This window comes from Dermochelys coriacea, chromosome 13 (assembly GCF_009764565.3).
Source record: "Dermochelys coriacea isolate rDerCor1 chromosome 13, rDerCor1.pri.v4, whole genome shotgun sequence".
In the NCBI taxonomy this organism is placed as follows: domain Eukaryota; kingdom Metazoa; phylum Chordata; order Testudines; family Dermochelyidae; genus Dermochelys; species Dermochelys coriacea.
The window spans coordinates 8532893-8555240 of NC_050080.1; the positions used below are offsets into that span (position 1 = coordinate 8532893).

Genomic DNA, 22348 nt, shown 5'->3' on the forward strand with positions numbered 1-22348 from the left:
TGTGCGATGGATGTTGGTGCAGAGCTCTGGATGGGGTGGGAAAGTCTCATGTCAGGAAAATCTTATATGCTGCATTCAGCCAGTGAATATCTAAGCCAGCTGTCTCCATTCACCCAGCTTCTCCCTACTGTTTGTAAAGGTTTCAGGCACTGATAGTGGGAGCAGGGTGTCCACTGTTACTGTCAAACATTATTGAATTCAAACTGAGAGGAGAGGGGACAAAACCCTCCTCTGGGCAGAGCACAGAGGCTGCTGTCCCCTCACAGAGGTCCTGGGAGAGTATGGTAGGAGACAGCAATTGCCTGGGCCACGTTGCCCCCAGGACTAGATGCTGCTCATTTACAGGAGAGCCACTGGGCTGTGTGTGAAGGTAACAGTGAGCCTCCAGCCACGCACATTCCCACTGCGACATGAACACCACGTTGCTTTGATCCTAGCCCTTGCAATGGTGCATCCCTGTGATGTGCAGGTGCTGGGCTCTGCATGCACTTGAGTGTTTTTGTTTTTTTGAGGGGGGAGAGTATCTGGTTTGTATGTTGTGTCATTTGGTTGGAGGTAGGCCTCCAATAATCCCCTGGAAGACTTTGCACTCAGCTGTAAAAATCCTGAGAGCTGACTTGCCCTGAGAGCATCACTTTAAACTCCCTCAATGATTTCCCCTTTTTGGGATGGGTTCGCTGCAAACCCTTTGGATTGTTTGCTCTGTGCATTCAGGCCAAAGGAGACTACATGGGTATCGTACTCAAAGACCGCAAGGTGCAATGGATCTATAAACTTGGGGATGAAGAACCGACCTATTTAACAGTTGACGAAGAGATCGGAGAGCAGTTTGCTGCAATCAGCATCAACAGGTACAAAATCCACACAAGCCGCTCGCATAGCCAGCTGAGCTAGAGAAGAAACAAAAGCAGCAGAGGGAGACTTTGCAAAGTGGAAGCGAGAGGGCGAGAGAGTAATTTTGCATTCGCATCTCAAAGTGAATCACCTTGTTACCCGCTCCCCCATCCCGGGCTTCAGCAAGAGGGACACTTCCTACTGCTTAACTGGGTGCCAACTCCCTGACAGCTCCTGTCTGTTGGCCACCCAAACAATCTTCCAACTATGCCAGCCTTTACTTTGCCTTCCAGGTTAACAATAGGTGTACCCCAGTCCCTGAGCCCCTTTGAAGTGTTCCTCTGTAGTCCAGTCCCTTCTCCACTGAACACTCTCAGAAATACCACTGAACAGCGTACACACCAGCTTGTATGATTCAGCTCAGGATCAGCCCTGTGTACAGCCCCACAGCGCTGAGATATATTTGTAGTGAAAACAAGAATAAGTTTATTAACCGAGATTCAAATATTCCAGTGAGGAAGGATAATGGAAACAGAAGTGTTGCATATAAAACAAAATCAACATGCACTTTCTAGAGACTAAATTTAACGTAACAGGTTAATCTTCTGTCTAAAGCAGTCTTCATCTCACCCAAAGCCTTGTGCAGCGTTTCCAACCAAGGCTGTTGTGGTCCCATTTTAATAAATGTAAATGCGCTGTCTGTTTACTTCCTAGGTGCAGGATAAGAGGGTGTTCTCCTTTTCTCCCAGTTACAATCCAGTAAACCTTGGAAGTGCACCCCCAGAAAAGGCTCTCTCCTCCCTGCTATTCTTCTCTTCCTGTTAAATGTCTTTCATCTGCATTTAGCTCAGGCTGGGGATTGGGAATGAGGCAATACTTGGCTTACATTTCAATGAATAGATGGATAAACATCTCTGGTCTGACGGGACACCAGTTTTTCACGTCTGGTTGGTGACAGCCTGTCAGTACATATACACAACTCCTTAAGTATCATCCACACATTCATGTCACAACAGTTACGAGGATCAGTATGATACAAGCTTTTATTAGAGACCTCACATGGCCCTCTTTGGTGAACTAGAATGTATGAGCTGGACTCGGTAGATACTTGTAACCTCTCTACATCCTCTCTGTGCCCCTTTGCCGGCGGACATTAGGAAGTTTTGGGTCACGGTATCTTTCAGCCTTACAGTCACACATTACTTAAACTTCTCCTCTCCCCGGTGAGATGAGTAAAGGATACCACAGGGCTCCCTTCACTAAAACGCAGCCACCTCCAGGGCGAAATGCAGCAGCTGGTTAACAGTGTGCAGGAAGGGAAGAACGACCCCGCATCCAGTGGACACAGAAGAAATGTTGGCATGTGGCATGTAATGCAGAGTCAGGATTTAATCAGAGGGTAGGGTCCCAGTCCACCGTAAGCCTGCAGGTGGCACTATTACATACACGGCCTAGCGGTGCCATGGGACTTTGAAAGGTGTCCAGGACTTTAGGATAAAATTTCACCCGAAAGAACCAGAATACAACTCCCCATCTCTGTGTCCATCTGTCCTGTTCTCCCCCCCCCCCCCCCCCCATACGCGCACACATGCCTAATGGAGTGCTTGGCACTAATCAGATCCTGCAGGTGCTGGGGAAGGGAGAGCAGAGAAACGCCTTCCTGGGCAATGAGGCAACTCTTGTGCCTAGCTCCACTATGGGAGCCTGCCTCCCCCCAGATGAGCATTTCACCTCATGGGTACAGGCTTTAAAGCCCATTGGAGCTGCTGTAATTTGCTGACTATGCTGAGATGCTCCAGTTTAAGTGCACTGCAGTCCCTGGGCTCACCCAGGGAGAATTCACCCCATTCTCTGCAGGGGCTCAGTATGGTGAGTCTCATGCTGTCGGATAGAGCTGAGGGGGAGGTTTGGGTGTGGAGGGGGACTCCCCCTCTACCTGGCTCTCTCGTCCCCTTGTACTGACTGTGTGATCTGGGGGGGCAGGATCCTGCAGTATGGACACATGTCTGTGACCGTGGAGAAGCAAACCTTGCACGAGACGAAAGGAGACAGCATAGCCAAAGGAGAGCAGGGGTTGCTCAACCTCGAGCCACACAACGTGGTCTTCTATGTGGGGGGCTACCCCACCAGCTTCACGGTGAGATGGGCTAATGCAGCAGAGCGGGCGGAGATGGGGTTCCTAGATTCTTTGATCCTCAGTTGACTCTGTTTACACCTGTGGGCACATTTGTGTCTCCACTGGACTAGGATTTGCGATACCACAAAGAGCCTTTTCCCTCTGTTCCTCCCCCTTGCTCCCTGGCTTCACAGGCCTGGGTCTGTGTGGGTATGTTCCCACTGAGCACTGGTTCCCTGGGTCAGATACAGCTCTGGCTCCCTCTCTACCCCTTGTGAGTGGCACAAACTGCAGGGGGCTGCACTCATGTTTGGAAGGTAGCTATCAAGTAAACAAAGGTGGCTCTGTACCATTCTGTCCTGAGCCGCTCTGAGCCTGTCCTCTGTTGTGAAGTCCCATAAGATTTCTTTCTCTAAATACTGTTGGATGGGGGGATTCTTTTGGTCAGCCCTATGTACATGTTCCCCCAGCTGCCCAGAAGCACATCTGCCATGGCAGGTGCTCTGGCTTCATCCTTATCACGTGACCCAGGTGTTTCCATCTTTTCTGGATAATATTAGAGATAAGGGGTTGTTGAGCTCTCTGCTGAATCTCGGCATTTGTTATAAGCTCATTCCATTTAATACCTAGCATTGTTCGGAGGCATTTGCTTTCTTTGCCTGTTAGTAGTTTGGTTCCCCTACGTTAAAGTGAGAGCTGAACGCTCAGGAAGGCACGATCTGCCCTGCTAGATTAAACTAACCCTAAAATTGTGTAGCCGTAGACAGTGACATTCTTCTTCAGCCTCCAGTGACGCTGCGCTACCCCAGTTACCGGGGCTGCATCGAGATGGATACGCTGAATGAGGAGGTGGTGAGTCTATACAACTTCCAGCGCACCTTCCACCTGGACACAGCTGCTGACAAACCCTGTGCAAGGTACGAGAACTCACTGCACTGCCTTCAGCATGGTGGGAACGTCTCCTGTCCCTCCAGAGCTTAGAAGGGCGCCGAGATAGTCACCGGGGAGGGGGTGACTTTCAATTAAACCTTCGACTGAGTTTGACTGTAGTAATTTTTGTTGAAAGTTCTTCCCCACCCCTAAAAGCCTGTAACCCCTTTTCTTTCTCTCTCCTTGTTCAGGTCCAAATCCACAGGAGATCCCTGGCTGACCGATGGCTCCTACTTCGATGGTACTGGCTACGCAGAAATCAAATTTGAGAGCCAGATCGGCTCGACCAAGCGCTTTGAACAGGAAATTCGTGTGGTCTCTTACAACGGGATTCTCTTCTTCTTGGAGCATCAGGCAGGTTCCCCTCCTGCATTTGTCCCTTTGTTCATCTCTGGGGGGTTCACATACACTGAGTGAGTCAACAGAACGGGGGCATCTGAATCTCATTATTCTGTCTAAGGCATGAACCAATTCACATTGTGGTCCGCGGGGGTTGGTTCAGGCCCTAGGAGCCCAGAAATGGTGCTAAAAAGACAAAGCCCTTGCTTGAAGGAATTTGCAGCTCTGGCAGACGTGACGTCATAGGACAAACACTCGGCACAAGAAGGTGCAAAAGCACTGCAAGAGGACGAGAGTTTTCACAGGATTCGGAGCAAGGCAAAGGGCTTTTGGGGAGCCATATGTTTGCAAGGTGCTTCAAAAGCCACCGGAGGTTCCAGGCCCAACACAGCCAGCTGGCAAAGGGGATGTTTTCATTTCAATCATAAAAAAAGCTGCTTTTAGGAGCAGAAAGTCCCTGGGAGCCCTGCCCAGGGAGCATTGAGCCCTGCCACCTGTCTGTGCGCTGTACCGGACGGACTCCCCTTCTGAAGAGCCAGACCATGTTTCCTCCTAGCCAGAGGCGGGGCTGGCTTTGCCGCTGGGAGGTGGGTGTTGCCAGCTCCGCCTGCCTTTCCGTTTTGTGCTCTGTGGGTTACTATGTGGCGACAAAGTCCCTGAGATTCTGCTGCAGTTGCACAGTTACCTGCCCAACTCCCCACACACCCAAAAGGGTTTTTGGTGCAGACTCTGGCTATGGTGGCTTTCTCCCACAAATCCCAGGTGCTGAAAGGGAGGCTGGGCTCAGGATCGGGCCCTGGATCATTCCTTTCCTATCAGCACTGAGTGATGATGGCACTCTGGTTCCAAACACTGTGATCCCTTGCTGGGGGAACTGTCACCTCAGTGCACCAAGAGACTGAGTTGGACTTGTCTTACCTTCCTCACAGGGCCAGTTCCTGTGTCTGGCTGTTCGGGATGGAAAGCTGGTGCTTTACTATGACTTCAAGGAAGGCCTTGAGATGGCAGCATCCAGCAGTGACCCCATGTCTCTCACCGTCAGCAGCACCACGAACAAAGCGGTAATTCAGGGCAGGAGATGCTCCACCCCAGGGTTGGTGTTTCCCTGGGCTCCTAGACGAGCAATCTCTGCCTGGGATCTAGAAGTGGGGGGCCTGGCAGCAGCAGGAGGTGCCTGGCCTGATCCAGCTGGACCACACCTGGCCATTTGGAGGAGACCTTCTCAGTTCCCCAGTGTCCACTCACAGCAGAGCCTGCTGCTTGCTTTTCTCCCTCGCCGTTCGCTGATGGCACAGCACTGGCCAAGGGCTTGGGTGACCTGCTCGTCCAGCCTCCTTGTGTGAGGACGAGGGATGTAATCACAGGCTCCAGAAGGGGTAAACACGGTGAAGCTCAGGCTAGGGGATGCCCAAGGCACTGTCTGTCTTGGTGCAGGCACTGCCTGCATTTGCAACCTTGTTGCAGGAAAGGCTGCAGCAGTGCAAAGCAGCTGGGTAGTGCAGCACAGGTTGGCTGTGCTAATCCATCCCCTTAGCAGTCATCTGGGAGCTCTGCTTGCCAGAGATTCTCCGCACCCTCCTGGGGCTTTCTCTCTCCTAGGGACTCATCCTCGCCTTGCTGGCCAGTGCTTCACTATGGAAACCCAAAGCGTAAGCGTGGCACTTGTTGGCACTGTTTCTCCCATGGCGTGGACGGGGCTCCTGGTACATAGATGCTCGGTGCAGGACAGACCAAGTCCTGCAGGCTCTGGGACACTGTCCTGGCGCTGTGGGGCTGACTCATTCTCGTGTGCTGCTCCATTGTGGATAAACCCTTACCCCGAGGGTTTATTATTTATCATTTTCCTCTTTGACTCCAGATCCAGATTTTCCTCCTCACCATGAGTTCCAAGAAGCGCATCTTAGTGCGGCTGGAGCGACACACCATCTTCATGGTGGAGCATGAGAACTCCCTGGAGAATGCCGTTTCCTACTACCTGGGGGGCGTCCCTCTGCACCTGCTGCCCGAGAGGTGACAGTCGTAGCCTGCCGGGGGGAGTCATTGAAGGGAGCAGGGTTGCTTTTTGAAGGGAGGAAAAGGTTTTTCTCCTGATTTTGCTTCAGTATCCTTCCGTGAAGATTCATGTGATGGGTACCGTAACCTTTCCTGCCCCCTCCCCAGACACATGTAACTGCTCAGCCCCACAGCCATTCGTGTGCTAGCCACTATACCTAGGTGACTGCCTGCCCTGTCCGAGCCATCGAGCCAGCTCAGAGATTTGTATTCTCCTCCTGTAAATGAGGCAGAAGTCTCTTCCTGGTAATGGATAGGACCAGGGCTCCTTGCAGAGGGGAAGCAGGTTGGGCTCTTAGTTGCATCCTATTTATTTCCAGTGACTTAACTAACCTGTTGCCCTTTGCACGAGGTCATCCATGGACATATGGTCACCCTACTTGGAGCTGACACATGCTCCAGGTGCCATACATCTCCCCGGCCCCAGAGTAAAACATTTCCCCTTGGAGCCAGGTCTGTTTGGTCATAGATATCAAGGCTGGAAGGAGCCATTAGTCTGAAGCCATTAGTCACTCCTGCGTGACACAGGCCTGTTAACACAGCCCCCTTCCCCCCATTTCAGTTTGAAGGCCATCTTCCCCAAAGGAGGTTCAGTCCGGGGCTGCATGAAGGGCCTGAAGGCGCTCGGCAAATACGTTGACCTAAAACGCATGAATACAGTTGGAGTGAGCTATGGGTGCACCTCGGACCTCCTGGTAAGTGGGGCACTTCTGTCCTGGTACTGTGCTGGGTAATTCTCTCCACTGCCCCTAGGGGTCAGGTGCAAGGCAGTCTGCGTCAATGCGTGCTGCCTGACCCGGTATCTCCAGGAGGAGATGCAGCCTGCAGCTGTAGAAAGGATCCAAAGGAAACACTGCGGAGCCGTGATCTTGGAGCCATGAGCGTGATCTCGGAGCCGTCTGCCTCGCGGCATTAAAGGCGCGATTCTCCTCTCGCTTACATTGCCATAAAACAAGTACCCCACTGAGCATTCAGTGCAGAGACCTAGCCCGGAGGCAAGTCAGAGCAGCTCTTTGCAGTTAGGGCCAGTGCAGAGTAAACCGTTAGGAAACGCACACCACCATGTGTGACGTTCACACATCCCCTCCTCCCCGTATCTGTGGTACTTACCTGGCCCCCAGTGTCAGGAACGCCACCTCCCAGACTGTCGGTTGCTATGCAGTGGAAGGGTTCCATTGTCAACAGAGCTGTGTCTGCACTGGGGGTTAGGCCGGCATAGCTACGGTGGTGAGAGAGAGAAGGTTCTTCGCACCCCTGACCAGCGTAGCCAAGTCAAATAATGTTTACGTGTAGACCAGGCCTGAGCACTGCACAGCCTTTACTGTATTTATCCTCACAGCCCCCTTGGGAGGAAGGGCAGTGCTGTTATCCCCATTTTACTGATTGGGAAACTGAGGCACGGATCGACTTGCTGTGGCTGCCTGGCTCACTTGTAAAATGGAGAAACGCCCTGTGATTGCGTTTTCCTTCTCTGCCTCCTGCAGGTGGCCCGCTCGGTTAAATTCCATGGCCATGGTTACCTGACGCTGTCTCTGAAGAACGTGCCCTCGTTGCAGGACTTCTACACAGGCTTCAGCTTCCGAACTAGCCAGAGCCACGGCCTGCTGTACTCCCACAGCACAGCGGTAGGACTGCAGTGCACTTCTACTGCCTCCCTTGCCCCATCACAGCGCAGCCTGCCCTTCACCTCGAAGGGGGCTGCATGTTTCTGAGCCCCGAGCCGCTTCTGTTTGAGGCTGTGGTTCAGCTGGCTCTTGCAAGCAGGGTTCATTGAGCAGGGCTGAGGAGGGGAGGGGGACACTCTCTTGTGACAACAAGGCCTTCGGCATCCTGCTCACCCCAAAAGCCCCACCCTCAGCCCCAATTGCTGCCTCACCAGAGAGGCATGACTGTAACAGGAATCCCAGCAGGGAGCAGGTGAGCTCTTGCATGAGTTCAAAGGTCTTTGGCTCGTAGTAACAGCTGAAGCAGGGAGTTCAGAATGGCGGATCATCTGAGCCGTATCTCCTGGGTGTGCGGCAGGAGGTTTCTATTACTCTCTCAAAGAAAGGGATGAGTTTGCTCCGGTGGTGAGTGAACAGTAAAGGGAAGGGTCTCTGTTTAGAAAAGCAATGTTGGTAGATCCTCTCTTGCCCCTTCCCGGTGTGTCTTTGGGAGCCACAAAATCTTCTCCAACCCCTTAGCATGGAAAGTTGGGTTCTGGAAATAGATCTCCCCAGGCATGAGGAACCCTCACTTCCCATTTCAACTGGGGCCATGTCTTCCTGACTGGATGGAGGATCCCCCTTGCTGTGACATCACCCTGATACCTCTGAGCCTGGCTGGGTGTCCTGGGAGGGAAGTCCCGCCAGGAGGGCAAATGGCCGTTGGTTCCTTGTAATCTTTCGGCTGTGCCCAGCTCTTGTGCGAGGGGTTATTTTTACCTTTTTCAGGAAGGGAATTGTCAGGTGTCTCTGAAGAATGGCCGAGTAGCCGTGAAAGTTCTGAAAACTGAACTCACCACAAAACATGCCTACGCGGACGATGCCAGCCACTACGTTGCCATCTACAGCGACGCCACGGGGTACGTTCCAGTCATCCGGTATAGCAGCACTGTTGCCGCTGGTAGGCATTGCCTCGTCTCAGGGGGCGCCTGGGCCAAGCGAATCACTAGCCATGCTCCCATTGCAGGGTTCGGCTTTACATAGATGACAAGCTCCAAGGGCCCAAGCAAGGGGCCGATCGCTACAGGAGGCACAGACGCCAGGAGGAGCAGATGCTGTTTCAACTGGGTGGTTTGCCAGAGGCCGGCGCTCTTAGCAGCCTGACGGGCTGCATCGGGAATGTCTTTGTGAAGCGGTGAGTGCGGTTGCGGTGCTGCCAGGGTTGGTTAATTTGCCCCTTTGGTCCCTTCCCCTCCCAAATCAATGTACTCATTTATCCCTTCCCCCCCGTGCATCTGTAACCCTGGTTCCCCCTGATGTGCTGAGGTGCCTGACCCACCTGGTGTTTGCTCACCTGCTCAGGATACGCCACCCCGGGGCTCCCCCACAGTAATGGATGGAGACCTGTTTCCCTTGTGCAATAGGAAGGTGGACCCGCAGATGGTTGTGGACCTGCAGCAGAACATAGAGAGCTTCAACGTGACCATGAGCTGCCCATGGGACCGGCAGCCGCAGCAGTTGAGAGTGTCTCTGAAGGAGGACAGGCGGAAACTAAAGGTGTTGGATTCTCTTCCCACTCTTCAGCTCCTCTGCTCCCATCTCATAGCCGAGCTGTGGACTGGTGGCTTACGGGTGCAGTCAGTCGATGGCTGGAAATGGGGCAGGGCCGGGGATAAGGAACCTCCCAACTCCTGCTTGCCATTGTAGTTGTGGTTGCTGTGGGTGAAACGTGAGGCTGTACTCTCAGCTGACATTGACTGCCTGGGTGTGGACAGCAGAGGAGCTGCCTTGCACTCCCCGACTCATTCAGTCCATCTCCACTCTTCCCTGCTCCTGGCTGTGTCCTCCAGCCTGGGGCACTGCACCCCCTGGCACTTGGCCTGCATGACGATTGGTGGGGCTCCGCATTCCAAGGAGCCTGTTCTGCCTTCCCAGGCCCCAGTGTGTCCCATGGTCACCCAACGAGGGACACTGGTGTGGGGGACACTTCAACTGGTCTGGGACTGTGCCCTGCAGAGTCAGTGCCGCTCCGGGATTGGTGATTCTGTGTTCCCCAGGGGGACGCTCCCCAGCTGTGAGTTGGGTGGCAGCAGTTTTAGGAAAGAGAGGGGGTAATTTGGGGTCTGCTATGAAGAGGCAGTAGAGAGACACTCAATGCACCTTTGGGCAAAACAGGAAAAAAGCAAATCAGCTCTTCCCTCTGTGAGCCCAGATAATCCTGAGCAGGGGTGGCTTTGGCCTATATGGGCACCAGATACAATGATGGCAGGCACAGGGTCGATGCATTGGTCTTGTGTGTGTTGGCAGACAGTGCCCAAGTCCTCCACAATGGAGCCGTAGCTTTCCTTACCCAGACCCTTTCTTTTCCAAATTGTCCTCTTGTCGGTGCCAAGCAAGGCTGCATTGAAAGACCTCAGGCATTACCAGGACAGGACCTGCCAGTTACCCAGGCACCCCAAAGCTGCTAAAGGTGCCTTCCGGTTTGGAGGATCCTCCACGAGCCATGTGGAATTCGATGACATCCCAGCGTCCTTCCGTGAAAAGTAAGTGCACTGTGTCTGCCCTGTCTCCATACACCCAAACCCTGCTCTACCACCCGTCGCGGAGGAGCAGGGGCTGGTGATGACACCGGGTTAGGAGTCAGGAGTTCTGGGGGCTGGCCCTGGCTCTGCCATAGACTTCCTGGAGGGAATCAGCAGCAAGTCACTTTGGCCCAGATTGTTAAAGGTATTTAGGTGCCTAGGCACTTTTGAAAATGGCACTCGGCAGTGGCACCCATCTGCATCTTTAGGCACCTAAATCCCTTTAATAATCAGGCCCTTAAACTCTCTGCGCCTTAGTTCTCTTGATAACAGGGATAATTCTTAACCCACTCTCTGGGGTGTGTGAGGGTCGGGAAGCTCCTGGCAATCTCAGTTGGAAGGTGCTGTAGCAGGGGGCATGGTGGTGGTAAGCTCTAGTCGCAGAGGTTGGGGGGACTGTGCCACTGAACAGCCCTTCTTGTTCTGCAGATCCCACTTCTCCATGGACGTCAGGCTGAACTCATCCAGTGGGCTGCTGTTCTACGTGGCCAGCGAACTGCAGGGCTCCTTCATGGCCCTCTTCGTCTCCAGTGGCCGCTTCGTGTTCCTGGCAGATCTCAATGGGAATAAACTGAGAATCCGGAGCAAAGACAAGTATCATGACGGCAGGTGGCACACAGTAAGCAGAGGAACAGCTGGGCTGGTACTTGGGAGGGCGAAATGCATGGTATGCAAAGCTCCCTTTTCTAACCCTAAACTTCTCACATGTTGCCCATTCTGCATCTCAGAGCAGTGCCACGGAGGGGCAGGAATTCCACCCACGATAGGGTGGCCAGCAGGGAACATTTTTGTGGCAGCTTCTTTTTCGTGCGTTGTTGAAGCTAATATTGTTTTTCAGGTGGCAGCTGTTTGACGCTGCCCATGTGGTTCTAATCCCCACCCATCTGGCAGAGGTGTGGGGTGTCTGTAGAGAGCAAAGTGGGTGATGGGAGGGGTCATGTTTTCAAATAGACAGTCTCCTTTCCATCGCTGCGATTGGTGGCTATGGTCGTGCACCTCTGACGACCTGATGGGGTTGCTAATCAGAGCCCTTCGGAATCATGGACCCCCATCGATTCTGAGGCCAGAAGGGTTTCGTTGCCTGACCATTACATCCTCTAGCATGTCGGAGCCTTCCCTCCCTTCCCAAATTTAGTCTGATTCTTCTCCCTCGCCAGAGCTGGGTTCTCCAGCTGGACCATGGGCTTAGCAAAGCATGTGTATGGGTAGAAACAAGCAGTTATTGCTCTGGACCCAGCTGACCACGCAGTGTGTAACTCTTGCTTGTTGCAGGTCTTCTTCGGCAGAGACGGGAGCAGGGCTCAACTGGTCATCGATGGCCTGAGAGCTCAGAATGGCATGGTGGCTACCAATGGAGACTTTCTGGTCCAAAGCCCGTTTTATTTGGGGGGAGCTCCTGCTGCGAAAGCCAAGGCTCACATTCCAGTAAGGACTCCTGGACCCTGGTCACGCCATCCCAGCTCACTGCAGGAAGAGCTTTTATATCAAGTGTCCTCCCTCATCTGGCAAGGGCAGGGGACCCCTGTTACACACCACTGCCTTCCCAGATGAGTCTGGCTGGCAGCCCTTGGAGTCTTTTGGCTAGTCTCAGCCTCCTCCCACTGCGACCGCATTGTGCAAAGTGGTAAAAGTTACCAGGCAAAAATTAAGCTAATGCAGCTTTGGGGAGAGTTGCCCAGATTCTCATTTGCACCCAGGCCCTGCTGCCCTGCTAGGGGCCGGACAGCGGTCACAGCACACACACCTGGAACCCCAAACGAGTCCCTGTACATCCAGATCTCCCACTGAGCCACCTGCACCCAGATTGCCCCACACCTGGATCCCCTCCACACTTGGATCCTGCTGGGCTGAGCCTGCCCACCCACACCCTGGTGCACCTGACGCAGAGGGACAGGGCTCCAGGACCCCTTAGCTTAAGTCCCCTCTTCCCTGCCAGAACAGCATAAAGGGGCCTTAGTGCCAAGGAATACCAGCCCACGTGATGCTCAGGCATCCATGCTGTGCTGTTAGATTTGCCAGCTGCCTTCAGTGCCATGAATCACACACTGCTGAGTTTCCTGGAGACGCTCTCAGGCGCTGATGGAGCTGTTCTCCAGGGGCTTTGTTCTCCGCTCCAAGAGGTTGCAGAGGACAATAGTGGGCTCTCTGTCCGCACGACTCAGTTTTATCGCTGTTCCCTCCCCTCATTCCCCAGGCATAAGGGCTCTTGGGAGGGGCAGTCAGTAGAAGGGCTTCTCTGAGCATCACTGGGTGCTGGCTCCAGTCCTTAGCCAGGAGACTGCTGTGATGGGGCGAGGGTCTCTGTCCAGCTGCGGGGTTGTTCCTTTGTCCTGTCAGGGAGCCTAGAGCTGCAGAACGCAATGCAACTAATCCCAGGAGTGGCTGGTGGGTTGGAGGAGGAGCCCTCCAGCCCATTTATTGGCCACATGCGTTCCCCGCCCATGCCCTGTGCTGACAGGTAATGGACCAGGCCCTCTCCCTCTCTCTCCAGGATACTTCTGTCCCCAGCTTTAGCGGCTGCCTGAAGAACTTGAAACTGGATGGGAAACCCCTGGACTCCCCCTCTCGCGTCTTCGGAGTGACGCCCTGCTACGAGGGGTCTCTGGAGAGCGGCATCTTCTTCGCTGCAGAGGGTGGATACATGACTTTAGGTATCGGACTAGCTGGCTTGGCCCCGGGCTCCCTGATCCCTTGAACCCTTCCTCCCCATGGTATGGCCCGGATGGGTGCTTTCCCAAGCAGCCTGGCCCTTCACCTTGGGAGGCACCCATAGTCTCTTCTTCCAGAATGGCCCTGGGCACTCCCCATCCCTGATGGCTCCCATTTCCCCTTCCAGCCGACTCTGTGGCGATGGGGCAGCACCTGGAGCTGAGACTGGATGTCCGGCCCCGGAGTGCCTCTGCCTTGATTTTCCACGTGGGCACACAGAGAAAGCACTACCTCACTCTGTACGCAGATGACACAAAGGTACCTCAGCAGGGCAGGGCTGGCTGGTGCTGAGTGCTGGGGGCTGGTTGGTGCAGAGTCCCAAGGGCTACAGATGTTCAGAGTGGCCCTTTGGTGCGGGGGGTGAGCCTAGGCGCTGCTGATGGAAATCCTGCCCGACAGGACAGTCCCTCCTGCCCATTTCTAGCTCACATCCTCTGGTGCTGCCTGGAGGAGGCAGCCCCTGCTTGGTCAGCACACACGTGGAACAAGGGCTGGCTGATTACACCGTGGGGCCTTAAAGCCTGAGCAGTTGATGCATTCCTCCCTGCCTGTCTCCGGCTGCGTCCCACTGCCCTCCTGATTGGGAAGCTTCTTGAGCAGGTCTCTTGTTGCTCTCGTATCTCAGGAGGGATGTCCTGGGGCTTGTCTTCGGAAAAGCTTGTCCCCAGGAGGGCTCCTTATCTGGGGTAAGGAATAAAATCAGCACTTGGCCTTCACCCCAGGGAGAGGGAGCCAGAGGGGAGATGTTCCAGTCACGTTACTTAATGCCCATCTGGAAGGTGCTCAGATACCACGGGGATAGGCCCTTTCCCACCCCTCACATTCAACCGTTAAGCCCAAAACCATCTAAACTTGGCTCTGTTGTTTCATTAGGTCACAGTGAAAGCAAACACTGGGGCTGGGGAGTTCTCCACGTCGGTGGCCCGTCCGTCACTCTGTGATGGCCAGTGGCACAGCATAGCAGGTGAGATGGCAACCAGTAATCAGCAACTAATACTTGTTGGGCGGGATTTTGCATCGTCCCACAGGGCCGTAGGAATCTCGGATTTCCCTCTGCTGCCCTCCTGCAGAGTGGACTGCGGTCAAGGCCGCAGGCGCAGCTGGAAAGAGCTGTGTTCAAAACTTCCGACTGCTCCCTATATTAAGAAATCGGTGGCTTTTTTAAGGCCTCTGACAACCGTTTGTACTTCACTAGTGTCCTTTGTCTGAGGATCTCAAAGCCCTGTACAAACAGTAATTAAGGCTGTCACTGAGAGGGAGGGATTAATTATTTGATATTATTAGCTCCATTTAACAGGTGAGGAAATAATGAGTCACAGCGAGTTCAGTGTTTTGCACTGTCACAGAACACATTAACAACAGACTTGAATAGAACAGAAGCAGGTGTCCGGATTCCCAGCTCCCTGCTCTAACCACTAGCTACACTGCCTGCCTTAGCAGTTAGCACTTACAAACCCTCTCTTTTGTTATGGGCAGTGGCATGTAAACTGAGTCTCCGAATGCTGCAGTGAGACTCCATGGCTGTGGTTTTCAGAGGGGCTCAGAACTGGGGCCAGATTTCCAGGGATCTCTGCTCCTCTTTAGCACTGTTCTGTGTGGTCAGAAGAGTTCAGCATGTCGGGCGGTTACAAGAAGCTGAAAATCTGGCCCTGAGTCTTGGTAGGCGGGGAGTGAGGCTGTCCAGAGCCATGTTGGTTCTCAGCTGATGGCACTCTGTACATAGTCCTGGAGCATCTCTTCTCGGTGCCTCTCCTCTGCCCGTCAGCACGTCAGAGCGGGAGATGAATGCTGCACGTCTCATGAGTCCTGTTGCATTTTGAGCTAAGAACTGCTCTCTGGAGCCTCGGCTGTCTCCTGTAGATAGGCCACTCACTCCAAAGGCAGTGTGCCTGCTGGCCGGGGGCAGCACTGTTCTCTGCAGTGCTCTCGGTTTAGTCTCCCCACCTCTCCTGGCTGGCTCGAATTGCAATTTTTGGTGGAAATATGCAGCTTGGCTGGAATCGGTGTGTTTTGCCGCCATGTATCAATTTCAGTGATATTATTGATGGGAGGGGCTCGCCAGTCACTTCCACGGGGGGGCACTGACCCTTTTGAGCCAAAATCAGACCTTTCAGCACAATTTGGTGTCGCAAAATCATTTGAAAGGTTTTGGTTTCGTTTGGAACAAAAGCAAGTTTCAAACGCTGAAAGCTGCCGCGACGCAGCCGTGCCGTCCTCGGGCCAGCTCTAATGGGGAGATCGTGCCGCTGACTTTGGTTTCTCTCTAAGTCATCAAAGGTAAAAACATGATCTGGCTGGACGTGGACACAGATGGAAACTACACAAAGGGACCCAGCCAGACTCGCTCAGCGGATACCAAAGACACGTTCCATCTCGGGGGCGTGCCAGGTGAGTCAGAGGAGCATGGGAGAGCCGGAGGTGAGTCACTGGGGCTATAGAGTTCCTGCTGTCAGATCTTTGTCCTAAAAGGTCTGAATTTCTCAATGCCCAGTGGCACGTACTCTGTTCCCGCTGTCGCCATGGGCCTGGTTGCTCCCCTACTGCGGTGCACTTAGTTTGAGTTTGTCTGTTAGGCAATCCCCCAAGAAGTGTCTAGTCCTCATAGAGCACTTGGCCGGGAGCTGCTAACCCCTCAAGCGCTCAACTTGGGAGGAGGTAGCTGTGTCTAGTTGCCCCTCCCCGTGTTTAAGGCTGCAGGGGTGTATTCGGAGCCCCCACTCTTGGTATTTTGTGGGATTGAAGATTAGAGGCTCAACAGCCTCATGATGAGAGCATGGTGCTTGCATGGCCCCCAGCTGCTTTGGTTTACTCCGGAGGGAATTCTGCATGAAAAAAATTTTGCAAATTTTATTGGTCAATAAATAAATGTGGCTCCAGCATGGCAGTGGGGAGCACAAGCCACTGGCTGCATTGAGGTGGGAGATCATCCTGAAGACCCCTGCTCCCCTGGGACAGAGACTCAGCACTGAGGCTGCACCTGACCCTGACACAGTATAAGGGCTGAGCCTGCCCCAGAAACACCCTGGGGCCTTGTCCCTCTGTGCCAGGTGCACCAGGGTGTGGGTGGGCAGGCTCAGCCCAGCAGGATCCAATGTAGAAGGGGTTAGTGTGGAGGGGATCCAGGTGTGGGGCAATTTGGGTGCAGGTGGCTCAGTGGGAGATCTGGATGCACAGGGGCTCGTTTGGGGGTTCCAGGTGCAGGGGCAATGGGACTCTGCAGGGGATGCAGGTGAAGGTGGTTGGGGCTCAGAGGAGCTTAGTGGGGAGGGGTCCAGGTGCTGGGGAAGTAGGGCTTGGCGGGGTGGGGGTCCAGGTGCAGCTGGGTGGGGGTCTAGGTGTGGGGAGCTTGTTAGAGGGGTCTAGGTGTAGGGGGGTAGGGCTTGTCAGGGTGAGGATTTGATGGGCCTGCTTAACGGGGGAGCCCCAGCCTCTGCCGAGGGGATCCTGCATGTTGGGCTCCTGCTTTGCCACGTGATTCCCCTATCCCCTTTTCTTCTCCATCTCCATCCCCCTCCCCTCAACTCTCACATTCCCCTTCCCTATTCCATCCCCACTGCCTCTTCCCCCCCCACCCCCTTTCCTCAGTTCCCCCGCACACCCCTTACCGAGCCTCACTCCTGGCACTCACTGTATCACAGAATAGAAAATGGGAAGTCTCCCAGTACACAGAAAAGGAGCACAACTGGCACTAGGACCCAGAAGGCGGCATTCAGCTGCAGAGTCCCCGGGAGCCAGAGACACAGCCTCTTTCAGCTGGACAGCTCTGCGCTTGCAGAGTGAGGGGGGAGCAGTGGCATGTAACCCTGTGTGCCCCCCCAAGGCCTTGCCTCTGTTTGGAGGGGGGCAATCCCCCCAAAACCTGTGCTCATGTTCACCCCTCCTCCTGCCGTCCATCCCCCTCCACCTCACCCGGCTTCCCTTTGCTTCACGGCCGTCTTCTGCGGGGAAACACAGGAAATCTATGGGGGGCTGTTTTCTGCGGGTGCACAGTCCCGCAGAATCCCCCCAGGAGCATTTGGTTGCAGTTAGACACTGCTCTTGTTGCTGAGAACTTCCTGGGAGGGGACTTTCTGTTGGAGTCTGGGGAATAGCCCCTCTTGACAGCTGTGGTTAATTGGACCCACTTCATTTTAGGCTCCATCCCAATAGAAGCCAGTTAGACTGTGCCAGCAGCCTCTGGCAGTGAAGGTTTACTTCAGGGAAGGGGTGGGGCAGCACAGTCTCCCCCTCACCTTCAGGGTCCTGCCTCAGGTGACACGGGCGTGCATTGATCCAGCACATCCTCTGCATAGACTCTACCTTCAAGGCTTCTACAAAGTCCCCAGCCAGGCCCAGCAACCTGCACAGAAGCAGGGCGATGCCACTCACATCACAGGCGTGAATCTGGGCCCAGACGCTCATTACTCATTTCATCTTGCTGTGGGGTTGGTTTGCTTTAAGTTCTTTGCTGGCAAAGGTTTGTGTTCAGGCTGAATTGGACCTGTGTCCCACAGCTCCTGCCCCCTTTCTTCATTGCATTGCACTGCAGCTAGGAGAAGCTGATCATGAAGACCGTCTCTATTCCTCCCTACCCCTGAGAGAGCAAACTATACCTCCCCCCATTACAGAGCCGAACCAGGCTCACTTGTTAGCATCTCATCTCAGAGGAGATACCACCCACTTGTGTGTGCTGAGCCGGGAGCGAGTCTATTTCAAGTTGCCACTTGCCGGTGACTGAGCTAGAGCCCTTCCCTCCCTTTGGTGACAGCCCTTCCCTTGCTAAACAGCCCCTTTGTGCCTCTCTGCAGGAACTGCCACGCTGGGAGCTGCTTCGCTGTCCCTGCTGACTCCTCTTCCCCATTACGTCGGCTGCATAAGGAACCTGGTGATAAACCAGAACCACGTTGACCTGCCACAAGCTGGGACTGTCAGGGGCTCAGTTGGCCTTACGGGCTGCCCTGTGATTTAAATAGCGTAAAGCCTGAACTATGAAAAGCTGCACTACCCGCCAGGTGCCTGGCTCGGACTAGACACTGAGCCTGTGCTCTCTTGTAGCCTTAACTAACAGCTGCCAGAGACACATGAGCTCCAGCAACTACGGTGAAGCCATGGAGGTCCAAACCCAGAGAAGGGCTGAGCCTACAGCTCCCCACTCTCTCTGATATTCATCTTTTTATCTTCAGTTGGTTTTGATTATTTGTGCCCTCTAAGGATGCAGCCCTCCGTAAACCCCATCTCCAGTATGTGAGTGTTAGAGACAAACCCCTGTTGTCTATGAACCATGCCTCTTGCTGCTTAGAACAGCAGTGTAGAAAAGTGCACAGCAGCTGTACATCACACCCAACCCCGTTCCCCGCTGTTCACGTCACCTGATGCTTACGGGGATTCCCTGCTGTGGGGGTGGGCTGGAGAGTTTAAGTTACAAACTCTTGTCAGAGGAATAAGAATGGCCTTTGCTAAACCTGGCTCTCAGCATGGTAGTTGAGCATGCTGTTACTGCCATCTCTTCACTGGAGTAAGGCCATTGGGATATGCTTCAAGAAAACACCCCTGAAAACTGGAAGTACACCAGTGGGTGTTGCCAACTTCAAACAGATAGTGAACAATACAAAGATTTCTTTAGAGATAAGTATGAACAAGCTAAAGCTGAGAGGTGTTCAACCCATTGTCACAGAGCATTATAAAACTCCTGGATCAAAGGCAAAACAGTCTTCTCGTTTGAGGAAGAGAATCTTATGGTGTCCCAAAATTTAAGAAGAGAATCAAGATTTCTATGCAGAGAGCCAAGGGAGGGGGAAACAGTGAGCTACTTCCACCCTCTGTGGCTCTGGACATGATCCTGCAAAGTATTGAGCAATGGCTGGCAGTACTGATCACTATCCAATCCCTTTGCCTTCTGTAGGCAGGGTGGGCATGCAGCACCTTGCAGGATCAAGTCTTCTGTGTGCAACTCTGAAAACTCCTCACTTGCCCTCAACCAAACCCTATAGTGCCCCTCTTCATCTGCTCCCTTGTGAGGGGTCAGTAGTGGTGCAGCCCCCTGTGGTCTTCACAGGACCCAGAGGGTAAGCCTACCATGAACATATGGGGATCTAAGGGGGTTTAAGACCTTGTTATTGCCTAGGCACAATCTTAGCATGACATCAGAAGAGACAAATTAAATACATTTGCAGGACTCCCCCGTTTTCCTCCAGCAGTCAACAATTCCTGGGTTTGCTTTGGATTGACTTGTTTGAATCTAATTGCTTGACATTCTACAACTAAGTTAGGAATTCTGCTTAGGGGATGGTTCATCTTTGCAAGTACAAGCTGAAGAAGGTGTCTCTCTACATGTGTGCATAACACTGCCAAAATACCTACATGATAAAGCAATTGTCCTTTAAGGTAGAATTGGGGGGGGTCAGTTGCCCCTCTGCCATAATTAATTAGCCCTACCCTGTCAGGCTGGGAAGCAGCTAAGGGGTGAGCTGATGCTTTAGTGCATACTTGTGCCTTTTAGAAGAACAGAGAGAACTCAGACAGACTTGGGTGGAAGGGAGCAGCGGATAGGCTTTGGCCATGCAAAGGACTCTGTGTGTTTGGTAGAAAATGCAGCAAGGCTGAATGCTATGATTTGGCTGGAACCACAGATCCTGCAGAGCTTGACAGCTGAGGACCTTACAAAAAAGTACATTAGTAGATTGTGATGCTAGCTTGTTTTACAGTGAATGAAATACTTGAGCAGACAATAGAGGCTATAGGACATTTTTCTGAGCCCTAAAGGCCTGAAGCCATCAACCACTGCCTGACCACCACAGCAGTCCAGACCAATCAGTACTGCTTACAGTTAGAGGCTGTTGGCGGGTTGTTCTGAATCATGTGGATTGGCAAAGTGAAAACACAACTGTGAGCCCTTCCAAGGTTAACAAGTTGATCTAAAAAGTTGCAGCAAACAAAAGGTTATGAAAGATGTGGTGTTCATGCCCATTCCACAACACTTCTTCTTGCCCCTCTGTGGGCATTAGCCAGCAAGGAGGAGCTCAGAGGGAACTAGAGCCTACCCAACAGATATCACTGAGGGGAAAAAAAAAAAAAATCTCTGGCCACAATGTATGCATGCACCCAATGTGGAATGGACATGAGCAAACACTTGAAGAAAACCTTTGACTCTGAACCACTTTATATGCCCCTTCCCCAACATGCTTGATCCTGCCTGATGCAAACACACAGGTAGCTCAGAAAGGGACTGAGAACAGAGGCCAGGCAGCAGAACACATTACAGAAAGGTTAGTGCTTGCTCATGTCCATTCCCTTACAGAGCACACACCTCTTGTGCTGCTGTGGCTTTAAGATGGAGATGGGACAGCATAATCTCTCCCCCTGGGATATACACATTGCCTCTATAGCAAAACATCTCTGTGCGTTTAGCTTGCTGTAGTGTTCTGAGTGCTGACTGGGATTTCAGGAGGAAAACCCCCCTCATGCTAGTTAAAGCAAGCTGAAAAGAAGAGGTCAGGTTTGAGAATCTCTGATTTTTGGGAAGGCAGGAAGCCCCAGGGATATGATAGTCCTAGAAACTTTTAACCCTGTCCCCCAGCAAAGACCTGTTGTATGAAAACATTGTGTTTATTTCAGAAAAAAAGATTGGTCATAATCCCGCCAAGCTTCGCTGTGTTTGTTACTTTGCCCTCTCCGACACGTCTCATGTGTGGCATCTTTATTTCTAACTTCCATTGCAGTGCAGCTTTCATTTAAAAACAAAACCATTTTTCCCCAATCCACCTATAGTTCACTTATATACATCATATATATTTGTGTGTATATATCTAGTCACATGGGGACAAAATCTTGCTTCTGAAATGGATTTATAACTTTATGATGGGGGTAAATATTGTAAAATGGGCTTTTAACATGTCTTTATCATCTTCCAACAAATATAATTATGACCTATTTTTAAATTGTAGTATTAAAGATGGTCTTTGTAAATCACTGGTACATATTTTTGAGTCAAATAAAATTTTATGTTATCTACTCTGTTTGACAAGGAAGGAGGAGACTTAAGCAGCAGCTGGATTCTTTTCTTTTGAAGGGATTAGTCAGCAGGTGAAACAATCCTGTTGGTCTCACTAACATAGAAGTAGGTGACTGGTGAGCTGCAGCATTCGTGCAGCACTTGTGGTAGTTGTCCCCACCTTGGGCCCTGAGTGAAGTTAGCTCCTAGAAAGACACTTTATTTGCTAAACCAGCGATCAGCAACCTTTGGCACACATCCCATCAGGGAAATCCGCTGGCTGGCTGGGAGGGTTTATTTACCTGTAGCGGCCACAGGTTCCCCCACCTGCAGCTGCCACTGCGGGCTGTAGGAAGCAGCAGCCAAATATCCCACCGCTATTTGACATCTTTGTTTTCTTCTAGATCATTGATAGTTTATCAATCCCCCAATTTTTGTGTACTCTACAATGAAGAGAACAAGTGACCAAGCAATCCAGTTGCTCTGAATCAGTAATGGGTACAAAGAATATAGGCCACACCGAGACACTCTCTCCTAGGAGGCAGTCATCCTGAGAAACAGGTGGTGGGGCATGGTGGATAAACATAGGCTCCCACTGTGCTGCCAGGATGCAGAAACAGGAAATCTCAAATAGGAATACAGAGGTTATGTTACCTCTATATTTGGCAGAAATATGAGCATCAGAACTGAGCACAGTACTTGAAGGATGTAAATAAATAATTCTCCTAGCTCTTCTCACAACCCTCCCCAATTTAAGGATTAAAATAATTGCTGAATAGGCTCAAGGAGCTCACTTTATTTAGCTTAATTAAGCAAAGGTTAAGGGGTGATTTCAAGTACTCTTACATGGGGAACAAATATTTAATAACAGGCTCTTCAGTCTAGCAGAGAAGGGAATAACATGAAGCTAGACAAATTCAGGCTCACAAGTTGAATGGTAATTTACTACAGGACATGATGGATTCTCCACCACTCACTTTTTAATCAAGATTAGATTTTCTCCCCTAAAAACTCTGCTCAAGAATTTTGGGGATGTTCTCTAGCCTGTGCAATACAAACGGTCAGACAAGATGATCACACTGCTCCCTTCCAGCCTGGGAATCAGAGAACCATGGCTCCTGCCAGGTGCTGTAATTTTGGACATACTTGCTGTAACCATGAGTTTTTTTTTTAA

At 52.3% G+C, this 22348-nt stretch overlaps 1 protein-coding gene across 2 annotated transcripts in view; it reads left to right on the forward strand.

Moving 5' to 3' along the window:
• Positions 1-21199, forward strand: part of LAMA5 (laminin subunit alpha 5) — a 166182-nt gene extending 144983 nt beyond the window's left edge. Inside the window, exons 62-80 of one of the 2 annotated variants that reach the window (XM_038369253.2) lie at positions 715-851; positions 2818-2971; positions 3734-3867; positions 4072-4234; positions 5149-5280; positions 6078-6229; positions 6834-6966; positions 7756-7896; positions 8704-8834; positions 8942-9109; positions 9339-9471; positions 10312-10457; positions 10926-11115; positions 11769-11921; positions 12988-13147; positions 13333-13463; positions 14079-14169; positions 15474-15593; positions 17993-21199. In XM_038369253.2, the coding sequence (XP_038225181.1) occupies positions 715-851; positions 2818-2971; positions 3734-3867; positions 4072-4234; positions 5149-5280; positions 6078-6229; positions 6834-6966; positions 7756-7896; positions 8704-8834; positions 8942-9109; positions 9339-9471; positions 10312-10457; positions 10926-11115; positions 11769-11921; positions 12988-13147; positions 13333-13463; positions 14079-14169; positions 15474-15593; positions 17993-18153 (2730 nt within the window). In that variant the 3' untranslated portion in view covers positions 18154-21199. Of the gene's footprint in view, positions 1-714; positions 852-2817; positions 2972-3733; positions 3868-4071; positions 4235-5148; positions 5281-6077; positions 6230-6833; positions 6967-7755; positions 7897-8703; positions 8835-8941; positions 9110-9338; positions 9472-10298; positions 10458-10925; positions 11116-11768; positions 11922-12987; positions 13148-13332; positions 13464-14078; positions 14170-15473; positions 15594-17992 lie in introns of both variants that reach the window. The other variant, XM_043496168.1, reaches the window with a different exon arrangement.
• The last annotated feature ends 1149 nt before the right edge of the window (positions 21200-22348 follow it).